This window comes from Mandrillus leucophaeus, unplaced genomic scaffold, assembly GCF_000951045.1.
Source record: "Mandrillus leucophaeus isolate KB7577 unplaced genomic scaffold, Mleu.le_1.0 Scaffold286, whole genome shotgun sequence".
Classification (NCBI taxonomy): Eukaryota; Metazoa; Chordata; class Mammalia; order Primates; family Cercopithecidae; genus Mandrillus; species Mandrillus leucophaeus.
Window position 1 is genome coordinate 914,515 of NW_012102987.1, and position 16,790 is coordinate 931,304.

Consider the following 16,790-nt stretch of genomic DNA (forward strand, 5'->3'; position numbering starts at 1 on the left):
CGCCTGGCCCGGCCTCCGGCCTCCGAGCCGAGCTGCGCCCGGTTGGGGTTAATTGCACGCCCGTGTGTCGCGGCGCTTTGGCCGGGCGTGATGAGAGACTGTCAGGGCATCGCGGCTGTCTCTCCTCCGTCCTGTCTGGGGACTCCCACCTCTCGAGGGACCGGCCCTCTCCGTGCTTCCCTCTGGGCGTCTCGCCAGGTGCCTGTGCGGTGGCCGGTGGTGGCTGCTTTCTGTGCATCGTGATGGGCGGCTCTGTTTCTCTTTTTTGTTTAAAATTCTGACCCAGGAAGTAACTTTGTGAGCCTAATGCTGAATGCCCCTGTCCTCCGTGGACTGGCTTGCTTTGGTTTCTGCAGGTTGCGTTCATTTCTTCCTAATAGTTCACCTGCATTGCTTGCCTATGATTTCATTATCAACAGAGCGGGAAATGAGACGAATGTTAATACGCTCTGCGTGTACTTTGCTGTTCATTTCAGAGATTGTTTAGTAAAACGTGAGGACCTCTTCAAGGCAGTCGTTTGGAGAACAGCTGTTCCTATGACCGTATTCCCATTGGCTGTTAGTATTTTGAGGTCATTCGACTGGCGTTTTTACTGCTCCAAAATCAACTTTTTCTCCAAATTTCAGCTTTCTGGGCAAAACCGGTAAGCCTCGAACAACAATATACCAAATGCCTACCTAGTTTTAAAGTATATCTTAAAGTGCCAAGAGTAAATGATGAGTTTTGGGAAAGTTTGGCTCGGCTTTGGGTTCCACGGCACGTGCTTTTAAATGTGTGTAATCGTATACCTAGACCTACGATTACTGACTGTAGTCATATGTACTATGGAATGTAATGTACCTAGGAATGTAATTAGTGAACCCAGATGTGAAATTTGAGGTCCCTACTCTAAGGAAATAGCAAGAGAAATTGCAAATATAGCTACTCAATTCAAATATAGAAGAAGAGATAACATATTGTCTTCACTTGAGATGATGGAGGAGGGGTGGGTAATGCAGTAATGTGAGAAATTAAAGGAAATTTCCTTCAGGAATGTGTTACGTCCTTGAATGGTTTGCAAGTGTAATCTTTTCTGGAGAAGAGACTAGGTGCTAGGTTACATCTTGAGGAATCTTCCCGTGGGTTTTGTTACCTTTGCACCCTTAGCAAAGGTCTGTTGAAGCACTTGCCACTATCGTCGTTGATAGGGATTGTCAGCTCCCTGAGGAGAGCTGCCTTACTTATTTTTGCATTCTTGGGGTCAAGTAGACTGTTCTTCATGGTTTGTGTTTCATAATGGTTGTTGCATGAATGATCTTCGCATAATTTCTGAGTTTTCTTTGGATTAGGCCCCTTCTAAATAGGAACAACTGTTGAAGTGTTTTGTATGCATTTTAATAGTTTACACGTCTGTATATGAATGAATAACTTAGTAATTACAAGGCTAGACTTGGGGAGGCTAGTTGGGAGACTCGTGTGATAGTCCAGAATAAAAAGTGATGGGCAGCCGGCATTAGGAATATAGAAGTGGGGCTCGGCTCCAGAGGTGTATTTGACGTTAGAAGCATTAGAGTTTGGTGAGAGAGCAGGAGGGATCAGAATGGTCCTCGGTGTCCGTCTTGTATTGCCAGTTAATAGGGATGGATTTGGGCGAAGACTGAAGATAACGGCAGGAAGGAACGGAGGAAAGGTAACAAGTTTGCTTTTGTATTTTGTATTGCATTGGGGGGTAAGGTAGATGTCAGAGAGCCATTTGGAAGTGTGGTTGTTCCCTCAGGTTATCCATGGAATTGATTCCAGGACCTGCTCCTACCCCAGGACACTGAAATCCTCTAGATGCTCAAGTTCCTTACATAGATCGGTGTAGTATTTGCATATAACTGATGCATATGCTCCTGTATATTTATTTAAGACAGAGTCTCACTTTGTTGCCCAGGCTGGATTGCAGTGGCTATTCACATGCGTGATCATAGCTCACTGCAGCCTCAAACTTTTGGGCTCAAGCTGCCTTCCATGGTGGCCTCCTGAGGAGCTGGGACTTCAGGCACCACCGGGAGGTGGAATTAGTGCAGAGGAAAGAATACCCTGCGGCCAGACTTGCCTGGGTGGGAATCCTCTGGCCTCATTTGTGCTGTGTGGACTGGAAACATCTCAATTCTCTCTGCCTCATTTCCCTCAATAATAGGAATGATAGCTACCTTACAGATTTGACATGGGGATTAGAAAAATGTATGTGAAATAATTAGCACATTACTTGATAATAGACACTGAGTATCAGCAAACTAGGGGTTACAGATTCTTCCTTACAACTCCTTTTTGCAATTTGTATTTCCACTTCTGTGTCAGGTATTGGGAATATATGGATGAACAAGATAGACATTTCCCCAAGAAGCTGCTCTTCTAAATATATAGGGGTTAAAGTTAAAGTTGAGGTTACCCACTGCCTGAGAATGTTGTCGTTCATTAGTTTCACAGATACTTACTGAGTACCTGCTGTGTGCTAAGCATTGTTCTAAGTGTTAAGGAAATAGTGATGGACAGATAGGCAAGGCCCCTGCTCTTAGGGAGAAATTATTTCACTGGAAGAAGACAGATAAATGCAAGAATAAACAGTGATAAAACTGGATGGTCAGTCATGATTCCTCTGGAAGCCTGTGATAAAGGGAGCATGGATAGGTGTGGTGGCAGTTCAGGGGATAATGAAGAGGAAGGCTTTTTTAAAAGGTGGGAGAAATAGCAGCATGCCCAGCATGGGAGGGCTTGCACAGACAGAAGACTCGATCACGTTAAGAAAGGGGGCCGGTTGGTAGAGTAGTTGTCAGTGCCGTGAGGGGCTGGGATCGAGTACAGAGTGGAGAGGTGGGCTTCAGACGGGGGCATGGGCACTTCATAAACTGTTGTGGGATAATTTAGGAATCAGACTGAGGGATTGAGGAGGATTTATTATTTAGGTGCACCAGCCCAGTCGGATTAACATCCAAAAAGTCTGAGCCCTGGACAAGTCTGAGCCTTCAAAGAGTTAAGCTACCTTTTAAGCATTTCGTGGGGCGGGCGGGGGGGATCTGTACAGGGAATAGCATACTACAGAAGCGAGAAACAAGAACAGTTATTCAATTAATTGAGACATGCGTTACATCATTTCTTACTTTCCAGGGAAAAACATGTTTTACGGCTTGAGTTTATCTGTCTAGTGACCTTGCAGCTGCACAGCCAGAGAAACAGGGTCTTCACAATGCCGTGGAAAGGAGGAGAGATAAGGCTCACTAGCCACAGAAAACAGGCAGATAATTTTTGAAGGGCTCCAGCTGTTTCTCTTTCTTGGGGAAATTGGGTTTTCTTACATAGAACTGAGTTTCTGCTTACACATTCTTTAATTTGTTTTAATTCCTATTCCAAAACAAGTAAGTTCTTATTTTTGGTGGGAGATAGAGTCTCGCTCCGTCGCCCAGGCTGGAGTGCGGGGCTGCAATCTTGGCTCACTGCAACCTTTGCCTCGCAGATTCAGTTGATTCTCCTGCCTTAGCCTCCCAAGTAGCTGGGGTAACCGGTGCCCGCCATGACGCCCGGCTAGTTTTTGTATTTTTAGTAGAGACGAGGTTTCACCTCGTCTTTGGCCAGGCTGGTCTTGAACTCCTGACCTCAAGTGATTCGCCTGCCTCAGTCTCCCAAAATGCCGGGATTACAGACATGAGCCATCGCACCTGCCCCATACTCTCTTTAGTGGTCGTGAAACCTTTTCTTTTTATATTTTGTAGAGTAGTTAGTCCATACTGTCTAAAATCTGTGCTTTAATCCAATTTGTCGTTGATCCTAGTACACTCCTGTGTTACTGAAGTAGCTCTTTGAATAGTCTTCCAGGTGTTTAAGTCCTCTCCCTTCCCATACTATGGATTGATTGTGCCAGTCCTTCGTTGGTTGCAGAGTACAGTTCAAACTTTCCAATACACCGTTTCAGACTTTTAGAATCTGGCTCCATTCTGGCATTCTAGCTTTGTTTACTGTGTTATTTTGTTCACCTGCTGCCAAAATACATTGGAGTATTTGCTACTGCCAGCATAGACATAGCACTTAGGGTGGGTTTTCGAGTCAGACCTGGGTTTGAATCTTAACGAATTACAACCTTGGGAAAATTGAGCTAATTTAGTCTCTCAGTTTGTTTCCTCATCTGTAAAATGGGGTAATACCTATATTGTAAGATTTTCTGTGGATTCAGTGAGTTAAGTTAGTAGATATGCAATAAAATTTAACTCTTTTCCTTTTTGGCTCATGTTTGTCATCCTAAATAAACTCTCTTATCCCATACTCTGCCTTTTAAAAGTTCTTCTCAGTCTTCAAGGCACATTGCCAATATCCTTTCTTTTTTTTAGCTTTTCCTGATTATTTATCTTTTAGTCCTCCTGTCATTATTTCCTTTACTGATTTCCATGCAGTGTGTATATGATACGTACTCTGAAAAATTGTTGAGACTGGCTAACATCTTCAGAGTACCGTGGTCAAGTTCTCTAGTAATAGCGTAGGTTTTGTGCTGGTGTCTTCCAGATTTAGTCATTTGTGTGCCCCTTTTACCCCTTTTACCTTGTCCATGTGCCAACTATACTTTAACTGAAAATTTTTCTTTGAATGTGTTCACTTTTTAATTCGCTCTTAACGACACTCTGAGATCCAGGCTAGATTTTTGCTAGTTGTACTTTTTCTGTTCTGTATTAGAATGAGTACGTAACTACCAAACTTTTAAATATGCCCTAAAATCATTTGTATATATACCATCAGTGTTCTCTGCCATCTTTGCTTTCTTTACTAGATAAGTTTGTAGTAATTCTTTTTCCTTGCTACATGAAGCAAAGAGCAAATTAAAATGTGTTGTATTGCGTTATTATGTTAATTATAAGAAGATAAGTTTAATGTTTAAGGTTTCTATTCTCATCTATAAAGTAGCAGAGTATTCTGAGATTTATTTTACCTCAGACTATTTGCCTATTTCCCCCTTACTGATGCTACAAAAAGGATTTTTTTCCTAAGATTTATTAGTTTTCTAAGATGATGCTTTTAATCATTTAAAAACATCTTACAGTAATATGTGACCTATTGAAATACTTTTGTTATTGCAGTGAGATGGAAGATTTTCGAGGTATAGCAGAAGAATCATTTCCAAGCTTTCTCACCAATTCATTATTTGGTAACAGTGGGATTTTGGAAAATGTCACTCTTTCTTCAAATCTTGGCTTGCCGGTTGCTGTTTCCACACTTGCTAGGAATAGATCCAGCACTGATAACAGGTAAGATTTGTTTGAGCAGATTTTTTCCAGGGCGTAAAGCCGACAGCATGCTGATACTTATGTTTCTCAGTCAAGCTTGAGCTTTTTGTTTTGTCTATGAGGGAGATGGCCAAATATGTGAAATGAATATGGAAAAGACATATTGCATTGCCTTTTCAAAGTGGGTAGGTTTGGGGTTTGAGCACCAATTACCTATTTTGGTCTATTTTTTTTTTTTTTTGTCTATAGTGTTTTGGATTTGTATTAGTTCAGTCATACTAATGGCTAGTAATGTAAAACAAGTTGTGTTAGCGAAGTTCAAAGGAAAATTAATCATAAGGTTGTAGGAGTACCTCTTGTCATCAGGGGAGGAGTGCAGAGCTTTGCTGCAAGAAGGGACAGGGATTGAGATTTGGGAAGCTATCAGGACTTGGGTTTTTGTCATCCCACCCTGTGTCTCTCTGTATAACTCGTTCTCTTCTCTCTCTTTTTTTTTTGCTAATTAAAAAAATTTTTTTGTAGAGATAGGGTCTTGCTGTGTTAGCTAAGCTGTTCTTAAACTCTTGGGCTCAAGTGATCCTCCTGCCTCAGCTTCCCAAAGCGTTGGGATTACTGGTGTGAGCTACCATACCCAGCCTCTTCTCTTTTTCAGTACATTGGTTTTATTTGCTTTTCTGTTCATGTTACAGAATGTGGCAACACAAATTCTCAAAAGACATCTATGAATTACATTTTTAGCTACACTGAACTGTCTCCTAATGTCTCATGAGTTTCTGGTCCATCTTAGGTTAGGTGTCTAGAGTTTTGGGTCATTGGATCTATTTAGAGGTCTGACAGAGTCTCACTTTTTAATTCATTTCAGCCAGGTTTACTCTTTACTGGATTTGTATGGCTGTCTTTCTCTTTCTCTTCCAGCTTTCAGTCTGTCCTAGGTTTGTGAAGTAACTCTTCAAGTAACTCTTGTCATTCTAGTAACTTTCATCTCCTGAAGTCAAGTTTCTCTTCCTTAGAAACTCAACCAGGCTGGGCGTCGTGGCTCATGCCTGTAGTCCCAGCACTTTGGGAGGCCAAGGCGGGGAGATTACTTGAGTTCAGGAGTTTGAGACCAGCCAGCGAAACCCTGTTTACTAAAAATACAAACATTAGCCAGGCGTGATGGCTCATGCCTCTAATCCCAGCTACTCGGGAGGCTGAGACAGGAGAATCGCTTGAACCCAGAAGGCGGAGGTTGCAGTGAGCTGAGATTGGGCCAGTGTACTCCAGCTGGACGACAGAGGGAGACTGTCTCAAAAAAACCCCCAAAACTCAACCAGCTTTTATTTTCTTTACTTTTAAAATTTCTGTTTTATTACCAGATTGATGTTTGGTTAAATACACCTTGTTTTGTATCTTCAACTGGACTGTGTATGGTTTATACATCCATTCCATGTAGGGTCTTGCGTAACGTATAAAGTTTGCCTATGCTTAAACTTTCCCATCTTCTCTCAACCTAAACATTTAGTGAGGAGCATCATCTTGACCTTTGGGACGAAGGGGTTGTATTAACGCTGTCAGCTCTTATAGCTTTAAGATTTTTTGTGACTGTATTGTTGAATACAGATGAATTCCCCATTGCTGAGCCACAGGTTTCCGTGCTTTGCACAGAGGATCATGGTTTGAAATACAGGAGCCCTGTTTGTTTTTGTCCCTGGTGGTTGGTTTTACTGTCATGCAGCCCTATGTCATGATGACATTTAAATATGTGTAATTTAATTCTTAACAATTAAAACAAATTTTTTTCTTGTGTAGGTATCCTGATGTCCAGTCATCTTACTTAGTAGAAGAGAGATTTTCAGTTCCATCTGGGTCATCTCCCGGAAGCCAGAGTGATGCTGAACCAAGAGAGAGGTTACAGCTTAGCTTCCAGGATGACGAGTAAGTTCATGCCTTCGTTTGCTTGTACTATGTTAAAAGTAGGTCTTACGCAGTCTTGTGGAAAGTGACAATGTGATTGTGTCTCTAAGTAATTCTGATTAATTCTAAGAATCTTTAAGAGTTTTCTTTTCTTTTTTTGTGAGGTGGAGTTTCACTCATTCCATTGCCCAGGCTGTAGTGCAATGGTGTGATCTTGGCTCACTGTAACCTCTGCCTCCCTGGTTCAAGCAATTCTCCTGCCTCAGCCTCCTGAGTCGCTGGGATTACAGGCATGTGCCACCACACCCAGCTAATTGTTTTTGTATTTTTAGTAGAGATGGGGTTTCACCATGTTGGCCAGGCTAGTCTCAAACTCCTGACCTTGAGTGAACTGCCCGCCTTGGCCATCCAAAGTACCGGGATTAGAATTACAGGTGTGAGCCACCGCACCCGGCCAAGAGTTTTCTTTATGCTTTTTAATCACAGTTTTAGTCTTTCAAAACATTTTTTTTTTATTCTAAAATTAACATGTGCTATTGAAAAAAACGGAGAGTATAGAAAATTATTTGAAGACAGTAAAGGCCTATAATCCCACTAAATAGAGAACAGCCATTTAGTACATTTTTATTTGTAGTCTTCCATACTACAAATTTTTGTATGTGCATTTATGCCTTTAAATCTTTTTACTTCTAATATGAAACTATAGAAAAAAAAATGAAAATTTTTTTATTTTTTTAACAAAATAAGTTAAACTCTTATTCTGTTTATTACACAAAAAATTAAGATGCAGTATTATGTTCAGCTTTCAATTACTATTAATATGAATCTGTGTCATAATGTTAATGGACTGTGTACTCAGATCTATGTTGGTCATTTAGATTATTCCAGTTTTGCTATTATAAATGTAATGAACTTCCCTATATGTACATTTATATATACATTTTTCACACCTAGGATATTATTAAGGTTTCTGGGGTTTAAATTGCTGAGGTAAAAACAGTGTATTTTAAAGACCATGACAAATTAACACATTGCTCTTGAGAAAACTTGTGCCAGTTTCTTCTCCTAGTAGACGTATGATGAAAATGCCAGCTTCCCTCAGCCCTGCCCGACATTTGATGATGCTAGTTTTAATCTTTGATTTTTGGAGGGAAAAATAATTTATATAATACACATGTGTGTATGCATGGAAGAAAGTCTGGAAGTCTAAAAAACCAAAATGGTAATGGTGGTATTACAGACAATCTTGTTTTCTGTGTTTAAATTTGTATTTGAGTATTTATGGAATTGAACCTACTTTAATGTCTGTTCATTACTTATATTTATGTTGTGAATTGCCTCTTGATAGTCTTTATATATAAGTGCTTTCTTTGTATTAAAGATGTTAACCCTTGTGTATTCATTCCTTTGCTGCGCAGTTTTGACTGAGTACCTACTGTGTGCGCCACACACTTTTCCAAGTGGGTAGGAAATGCCAGTGATTACAACGGATGTTAAACAAGACACTAAAATATACTAATTTTACAGTATATTAGAAGGGAAAAGTACTAGAAAAAAACAGAATATGATAAGGAGGGTTATTAGGAAGGCTGAAGGCAGTGTTCAGTATGGGTCTCATTGTGGACATAAGATATGAGCCAAGGGCACAATGGCTCACGCCTGTAATCCCAGCACTGTGGAAGGCTAAGGCAGGTAGATCACCTGAGGCCAGGAGTTTGAGACCAGCCTGGCCAACATGGTGAAATCCTATCTCTACCAAAAACACAAAAATTAGCCAAGTGTAATGGCATGTGGCTGTAATCCCAGCTACTTGGGAGGCCGAGGCAGGAGAATTGCTTGAACGTGGGAGGTGGAGGTTGCAGTGAGCCGAGATCACACCACTGCACTCCAGCCTGGGCAACAGAGTGAGACTCTCTCAAAAAAAAAGAAGAAAACAGAGTTGAGCCAAGACTTGAGGGAGGGAGTTAACTATGTGGACGCCCGGGGGAGCAGACTTCAGGCCAAAGGTGCAGCCAGCCTGAAGGAACTAAGGCAGGAGCGTCGCCTGCGTGGTCCACAGAGCACAGGGAGGCTGGGGAGGTGGTGAGCAGGACCTTGACTCGTCGCCCGCGTGGTCCACAGAGCACAGGGAGGCTGGCGAGGTGGTGAGCAGGACCTTGACTCGTCGCCCGCGTGGTCCACAGAGCACAGGGAGGCTGGCGAGGTGGTGAGCAGGACCTTGACTCAGAGATACAGGAAGCCACTAAAGGGCTACATCTGAATTGTGTTTTAAAAGGCCCTCTCTGAGGATCACTTGAGCCCAGGAGATCCAGGCTGCAGTGAGCCGTAATTGCACCACTGCACTCTAGCCTGGGTAACAGAGTGAGACCCTGTCTCAAAAAAAGGCCCACTCTGGCTGTCACATGGAAGAGACTGTAGGAGGCAAGAGGGAGCAGCATGGCACTGAGTCTTGACTGTCTGGAAGTGAGGCAGATGGAAGAGAGCAACCAGGCCTGGTCCTCAGGATGCTTCACGGTGAGAAGCTGGGGACAGGAGGAATCAACAGCGAGATTAAGAGTTAGTGATTAGAGGCAGGAGGAAAACAGAGCATCCTGGAAGCCATGTCCAGAGCATGTCTAAAAGGAGAGTTACCCAACTATGTCAAATAAAATGAGGGCAAAGAATTGACCCTTGGAATTAGCATAGATTAGGTCATTCGGAACCCCAGTAAGTAGTTTGGTGGAAGCAGGGACAGGCACCGTGATGGCCTACTCAGAGTGGGTTTCAGAGAGAACGGGAGTTACTGTTAGAGGCAGTAGACAGCTTGTGGAGTTTTGCTGTGAAAGGGAGTAGAGAAACGAGGTTGTGATAGCTGGATGGTTGTAGTGGGTGAAGAAAAGTTTCACTTTTTTTTTTCTTGTGGTGGGAGAAGTTGCTACTTGTTTACATGATAACAGGAATAATCTCCTGGAAAGGGTAAAACTTGCCGATGTAGAAAGGGAAGAGAATTGCTGCAGTAACGTCTGTGTCAGTAAGAGAGGGTAGGCCACAATGTGCAGTGCGGGGAATGGCTTTAGCTGGGTAGGACTGCGGACAGTTCCTTTGCGGGAACAGGTGGGAGGCTGTCCTGGGTGGGTGCATGTAGTGGTAAGGATCTGTGGAAGTTACCTTTTCAGTGCTTCAGGCTAAAAGTAGGGTTAGTGAAGTAGGAAGTATAATCATCAAGTCAGAGTGAGGGTGGAGGAGGAGGAGTTTGGTGGTTTAAAAAAAAGATGTAAAATTATCACATGGGAGCATAGGAAAATGAATGGACAGGGTTGAAATGTTAGGATTCCTAGACGACATCAAGGGCCCAACTTGAGGGCCATGGGCATGACTGTTCAGGGTGATTGTGATGTTTCTCCAGTCACACTGAGCTTAGGAGTGCCGGTGAAGAGGAGGCAGAGAATTGGATTTAACCAGGGTTGTAGTTTATAAAGGGAGTAAGGGACAAGGTTGCTGAGATTGGCCATGGGCTTTAGGTTAAGGAGGAGGAGAGGGTATGGACAGTGGGAGGGAGAGTGATGTGGTGGTACAGATGGGTTGGAGGTGCAGATGGGGTCAGCATCATATAGTTGTGGTACTAGAGGCAAGAGGGGTAGCAGGTGATTCAGAGCTGTGAGGCTCTAGGGAGAGTGACCTGGAAGTGGCACTGAGGGCAAGAAGGGCGTATATATTCCATCTCCACACCAGGTGATGATGCCACGGCTGTGGGAGAGATGAGGGTCCCCCCTTGTCAGAGCTTGGGGGTAGTAATGTCCTCACAGGATATTCAGGCTTTCATTAAAGCAGTAAGGTGAAAGGAATGTTCAGAGAAGGGATTCAGGAATGGCAGATCTTGTCAACCCAGCTCTGTCAATTACAGAAGGCACAGTAGAAGGGTTTTGTTTGTTGGGGAGTAGAAGCGCTGGGCAGTCTTAAGGGGCTTGGAGTGCCAGCAGTGAGGCATCCTGGCTGGTTTTAGGAGCTGAAATTCGGTAGTTAAAGGGCATTGGGAAGGTAGTCCCACTCACCTGTTGCTGTGAGGAAACCGCAAATGTCAGGGATGGGAGGGCATCTTGAGGGTATCCCCTTGACTCTTGCTGGAGGCAGGAGCTCTGGAAACTGGTCCTGTTGGTCCTTGTTGATGGAAGACGGGAGGCCTGGCGAGATGGAGTCTTAGACTCAGTGCCTGGGGAGAGGTAAGTGCTTGGAGCTAGCTCTTGAGTTTTGAACAGTCTGAAGCCCTGAGTTGTTGGTCTGAGTATAGGGCTTCCTTGGACGCTGTACTGGAGGGCCAGCAGCCGGGAGAGGCAAAGCCCCAGTCTCCCGGTGAGGGGTGACTTCTTTGACCCCTTCTTGGGGAGGAGGGAATTTGTGTTTCAAAATGTCGTTATTCTAATCTTCGAATAAATTAATATTTTAGCTGAGTACAGAATTTTAGGATGAAAATAAATTTTCACACAATTTTGAAGATACTGCTACATTGTACGTGAAGTCTGGTGTAATCTCAATACTTGGTTTTTTATCTGAACTATGTTTTCTCTGGAAATTTTAGAATCCCGTCTGAGTCCCTTGTGGGTGGGGCTGTTTTCCCCCATTCACTAAATTCTAATTGGCATTGATTTGGAGATCAGTTCTAGATAATTACGGCTTTTCTTCTAGTTTTTCCTTTTCTTTTTCCAGAACTGCTGTTTTGGATTGCCTGGGTTGTTCTATTTCTATTTTTTTCCCTTTTTTTCTGTTTTAGTGCAAAAAGACATTGTTCTAGATAAGTTTCTTTTTTTCTCCCTGCTCATTAAATCATTTGGCAATCATAATTTTAATCATGAGAGCTCTTTTTTTGACCTTTTTTTAAAATGGGCCGTTTTTGTGGATGTACACTTGACCCTCCAACAACCCGAGTTTGAACTGTGTGGTTCCACTTACAAGCAGATTTCTTTCAACCAAACGTGGATGGAAAATACAGTATCTGTGGATGTGAAACCTGAATGTAGTCAGTGCTAACTGTGGGACTTGAATATGGCATATTTTGGTAGACGCAGGGGTCCTGGAACCGGTCCCCCATGTATACCGAGGGTTGAGTGTAACAGCTACATGGATACTTCTGAAGATTCTAATTAGAAATTTTGAAAGTTCTGTAAACTGTTCCTTTTCTCCAGGGCTGCTTGTATAGTTTGTTCATTTTTATTTTTGTCTCTTGAACTGCTCCTGTTTTTCTCGTCTGATTTGTGGCTGGCTTCTAGGCTGCCTAGCGTGGGCATCCTTATCCGTTGTGTATGTAACTCTCGTTTCTCATTGACTTCCCCGCAAGAGGGACGTTGTTCCTGGCCGTTTACTGTAGAGTGCGCAGGCTGGAGTCTTACATTTTATGCCAGATGTTTAATGCTTTCTTCTGGGCCGTTGTTACTGCCGTGACTTCGTTCTCCACAGGCATTTTCTGTGCTTTGATTGCAGGCAAGCGCTTCCCTCCCCCTTGCCAGGTGTTCGCTGTTGTGTGTGCATGGCTGTTGTCTCTGGGGTGGGGCAGAAGGGTGGGCGCTCCTGCCACACTTCATGCCGGGCTTTCAGTCCACCCTCTCCTGCCGCCCCCGGCTCCCTCCTGCCCTCCTCCTGCCTGTAGTCACGAAACATTTTTGTGGTTCTTCCTGACTCCCTCCTGCCCTCCTCCTGCCTGTAGCCACGGAACATTTTTGTGGTTCTTCCTGGCAGATTTGTTTCCTTCTCTGCTTCCGGGCCCTTCCGTTCTTGGATTGCGGCTTTCTTTCCGCCTGCACACCCCATCTTTCTTTCCCCTGCACGCCCCGTCTGCTTTTCGGATTCCAGAATCTGGGGTAAGCATGGGTGAGGACTGGTAGCTCTTGCCCAGATTGCCTCACTTTTATAGCTTTCCTTGCTGTCATTTTATTGGACACTTGGAAGTTGCTCTTTCCTGTTTAACTTGAAACTTGTGACTTAGTTTGAAAAGTTGTTTTGAGCTAATAAAAATAGAGGATATCTGTAGTTTTGACGAAGTAGCTTTTTTAGAGGGATGGTGGCGAATGTGGAGTGCTCTGCTCTCAACTGACCCTGTCATTCTAAAGTTCTGGTGGTCATACTGCATGCTTTTCTCAGGGTGGGGCTTTAAAATATGGACCTAAACGTCCTGACTTGTTGTTTATTTATTTCCTGTCACCATCTTGCTCCCCCACCTCTTTTCCTTTCTGTCCTTGCTACCCCTTGACTTTGTAACTATGCATAGTCTTTCCACCTATGCCTTTCCTTTCCTGTACTCAATGAAGTTTTCCTGTACCTACCCACAAGTGCACCTTTGGCTTAAGCTGGTGACTTTGTATGTACTACAGCTCCAGTAAAGAGATGGAGAAACTGGGAAGTAAATTGTAGTTAGAGTTGGAGTGTTGCCTCAGGCATGAAGGGTTGGGATTTGAGAAATATGGAAGGGCTTTTAAAAAAAATTCAGCCTGGCCAAATTTGAGTCTGGCTCTTGGTATCAGTATGTCATGTAATGAATTTGTTGCATTTAGAGGCTTTTTCCTGAAGTTCCATTCCCACTCCTCCTCTTTCTGTGGTGAGCTGCTCTAGACCCAAGAGTTTTTGAAGTAGGGTGGGAGGAAAATTGCCTGTAAGAAAAATACTTTCATCCACACAGAAAACAGCAGAGGCAGAAAGAAAGATAAGGACAAGAACCAGGACTAGGGATAAAAGTAAAAACAATTGAAACCTTTATTAATTCAGAGATTTGGCTATTTTGGCAAATATGCCAATATCCTTTAAGTCTGCAGATTTTAGAAAGCTGTATTATGTAGCCTGGTTTCAAGGATACTTATTCTGGAGATAAAAAAACCACTTTTTGCTGCTTGAGAGAAAGAGCAGCTGTATGTCGTTCTCTTTGATTTTGGTAGACCGTATATCACTGGACCCAAAAGGTTGATTCGGTCCTCCGAATACCATGCAGTGTTAGCAGTTGTACTTCTCTGGCTAGACTCAAATGTTTCCTTTCGTTGCTTCCATTTTTTCTTTTTGAGAGGTGAAACACATAACTGATTAATAGATATTTTGTAGATTTACCCAAGGTAACTAACATTTTATCATTCTTCTGTTTCCTAATAAAAAAGTTCTATCTCTAGGAAAAAGAGCTATGTGGAAAGTCAGCGTTTGTCAAATGCTCTCAGCAAACAGTCAGCTTTCCAAATGGAGACAGCAGGACCAGAAGAGGAGCCAGCCAGAGCTACAGAATCCTTGCAGGACCAAGATCTCTTCAACAGGGCTTCACCACTGGAAGAAGCACAAGGTACTGAACTATTGGAAATTATTTCTTAATGCATATGTTTTTATTTCCTTTTTCATTTCCCCAGCTTTGGAATTTTTTTTTTTTTTTTTTTTAAGGAAGAATCTCACTCCTGTGGCCCAGGCTGGAGTGCAGTGGTGTGATCACAACCCACTGCAGCCTCAACTTCCTGGGCTGCTCAACCTATCTTCCCACCTCAGCCTCCTTAGTAGCTGAATCTACAGGCACACACCACCATGCTGGGCTAACTTTTTGTGTTTCTAGTAGAGACAGGGTTTCGCCATGTTGCCCAGGCTGGGCTTGAACTCCTGGGCTCAAGAGATCTGCTGTGCCTTGGGCTGCCAAAATGCTGGGATTATGGGCATGAACCACTGTGCCTGGCCTTTTTCTTTTCCTTTTCCTTAATTTTGAGATGGATTCTAACTGTGTTGCCCAGGCTGGGCTCAAACTCCTGGGCTCAAGCAAGACTCTCACCTCAGCCTCTCGAGTAGCTGGAGCTGGATGCATGCATCGTCACTCCTGGCTTGGATGTATTCATTTTGTACTATCATACTGTAAACTGAAAGTGCTTTGGTTTGCATTGTACCTGTTAATATCATGTTTACAGTACTTTTATAGGAAAAGGTCTCCTCTTAACCTTGTTGACTGATTTAAGCTGAAATTCTCTTTGCTTTGGAAACCATGCTGTCGGATGGCCACAGGATACTTTATATTCAAGACAAGCCTATTTTTAGTGCATCTTCCACTTTTCTTCCACTATTTAATTTATATTCTTATTGAGAGTCAATTTTATTTCTAAGCTTATTTTTTTAAATAAAACTGGTGAATTATAAGTTCTAAAATAAATTATTGTTTCTAAGAAAACTAGGTTGAATGTATTGGAAATACTCAAGGGTAAGGCATTTGAAAAATTACCCTTGGGCCAGGCACGGTGGCTTACGCCTGTAACCTTAGCACTTTGGGAGGCCGAGGTGGGCAGATCGCCTGAGGTCAGAAGTTCAAGACTAGCCTGGCCAACATGGCGAAACCCTGTCTCTCCTAAAAATACAAAAATTAGCCAGGCATGGTGGTGGCTATCTGTAATCCCAGCTACTTGGGAGGCTGAGGCAGGAGAGTTGCGTGAACCCGGGAGGCAGAGGTTGCAGTGAGCCGAGATTGCGCCACTGCACTCCAGCCTGGGTGACAGTGTGAGATTCTGTCTCAAAAAGAAAAATTGCTCTCAAATTAGATGTGGAGAAGAAACTACAAAAATATGGGGGTTCAGGCACAGTGGCTCACGCCTGTAATTCTAGCACTTTGGGAGATCGAGGTGGGTGAATGGCTTGAGCCCAGGAGTTCAAGATCAGCCTGGGCAACAAGGTGAAACTCTGTCTCTACAAAAAATACAAAAATTAGCAGGGCATAGTGCTGTGCGCCTTAAGTCCCAGCTACTTGGGAGGCTGAGTTGGGATTGCTTAAGCCCAGGCGGTCATGGTGATCATGCCATTGCACTCTAACCTGGGAGACAGACCCACACCCTGTGTCAAAAATAAATAAATAAATAAAAATATAGGGAAAGTTGTTTAAAAAAATTATAGGTTTCTGCTGTCTGATTGCTCTTAAGTACTCTGCATTCACTTTCTTTCGTCAAAGAAATCAAAACTGGAAATTGAAAAGTTCATTTTATGTACTTACGTAGCAGTGGTATTCTGTAACTCCAAACTAGTTCAGTACTCAAAAGGACTTGCCTGATTGTATGTTGTAAGATTGATGAATGAGTGCACATTATATGTTAGAAAAATTGTAAGGGAGGTTTGTGTTTCTCTTGATGAAAAATGTTATATATGTGAAAGAAAAGAGGGATATTATAACTCAAATAAGCAATAAAAGAAAAAAATAGATGAATTGGACTTCAGAATTGAAAACTTTTGTGCTTCAAAAGACACTATCAAGAAAGGGAAAAGACTGGGCCAGGCGCAGTGGCTCACGTCTGGAATCCTAGCACTTTGGGAGGCCAAGGGCAGTGGATCACCTGAGGTCGGGAGATTGAGACCAGCCTGACCAACGTGGAGAAACCCCGTCTCTACTAAAAATACAAAATTAGTTGGGCGTGGCGGCACATGCCTGTAATCCCAGCTACATGGGAGGCTGAGACAGGAGAACCGCTTGAACATGGTAGGCGGAGGTTGTGGTGAGCTGAGATCGCGCCATTGCACTCCAGCCTGGGTAATAAGAGCGAAACTCCGTCTCAAAAAAAAAGAAGTTGTACAAATAACCAGTAAACACATGAAAATATATGCAGTATCATTAGACATCCAGGAAATGCAATTCAGAACCACAATGAGGCTGGACACAATGGTTCATGCCTGTAATCCCAGCACTTTGGGAGGCTGAGGTG

The 16,790-nt window shown here is 43.1% G+C and overlaps 1 protein-coding gene across 1 annotated transcript in view; it reads left to right on the forward strand.

Annotated features, from left to right (window-relative positions):
* The first annotated feature begins 5,092 nt into the window (after nucleotides 1-5,092).
* CEP192 (centrosomal protein 192kDa) overlaps nucleotides 5,093-16,790 on the forward strand; it is a 156,496-nt gene continuing 144,798 nt past the window's right edge. The window contains exons 1-3 of the mRNA XM_011985552.1: nucleotides 5,093-5,256; nucleotides 7,024-7,149; nucleotides 14,241-14,416. Of these exons, the coding sequence (XP_011840942.1) occupies nucleotides 5,093-5,256; nucleotides 7,024-7,149; nucleotides 14,241-14,416 (466 nt within the window). The remainder of the gene's footprint in view (nucleotides 5,257-7,023; nucleotides 7,150-14,240; nucleotides 14,417-16,790) is intronic.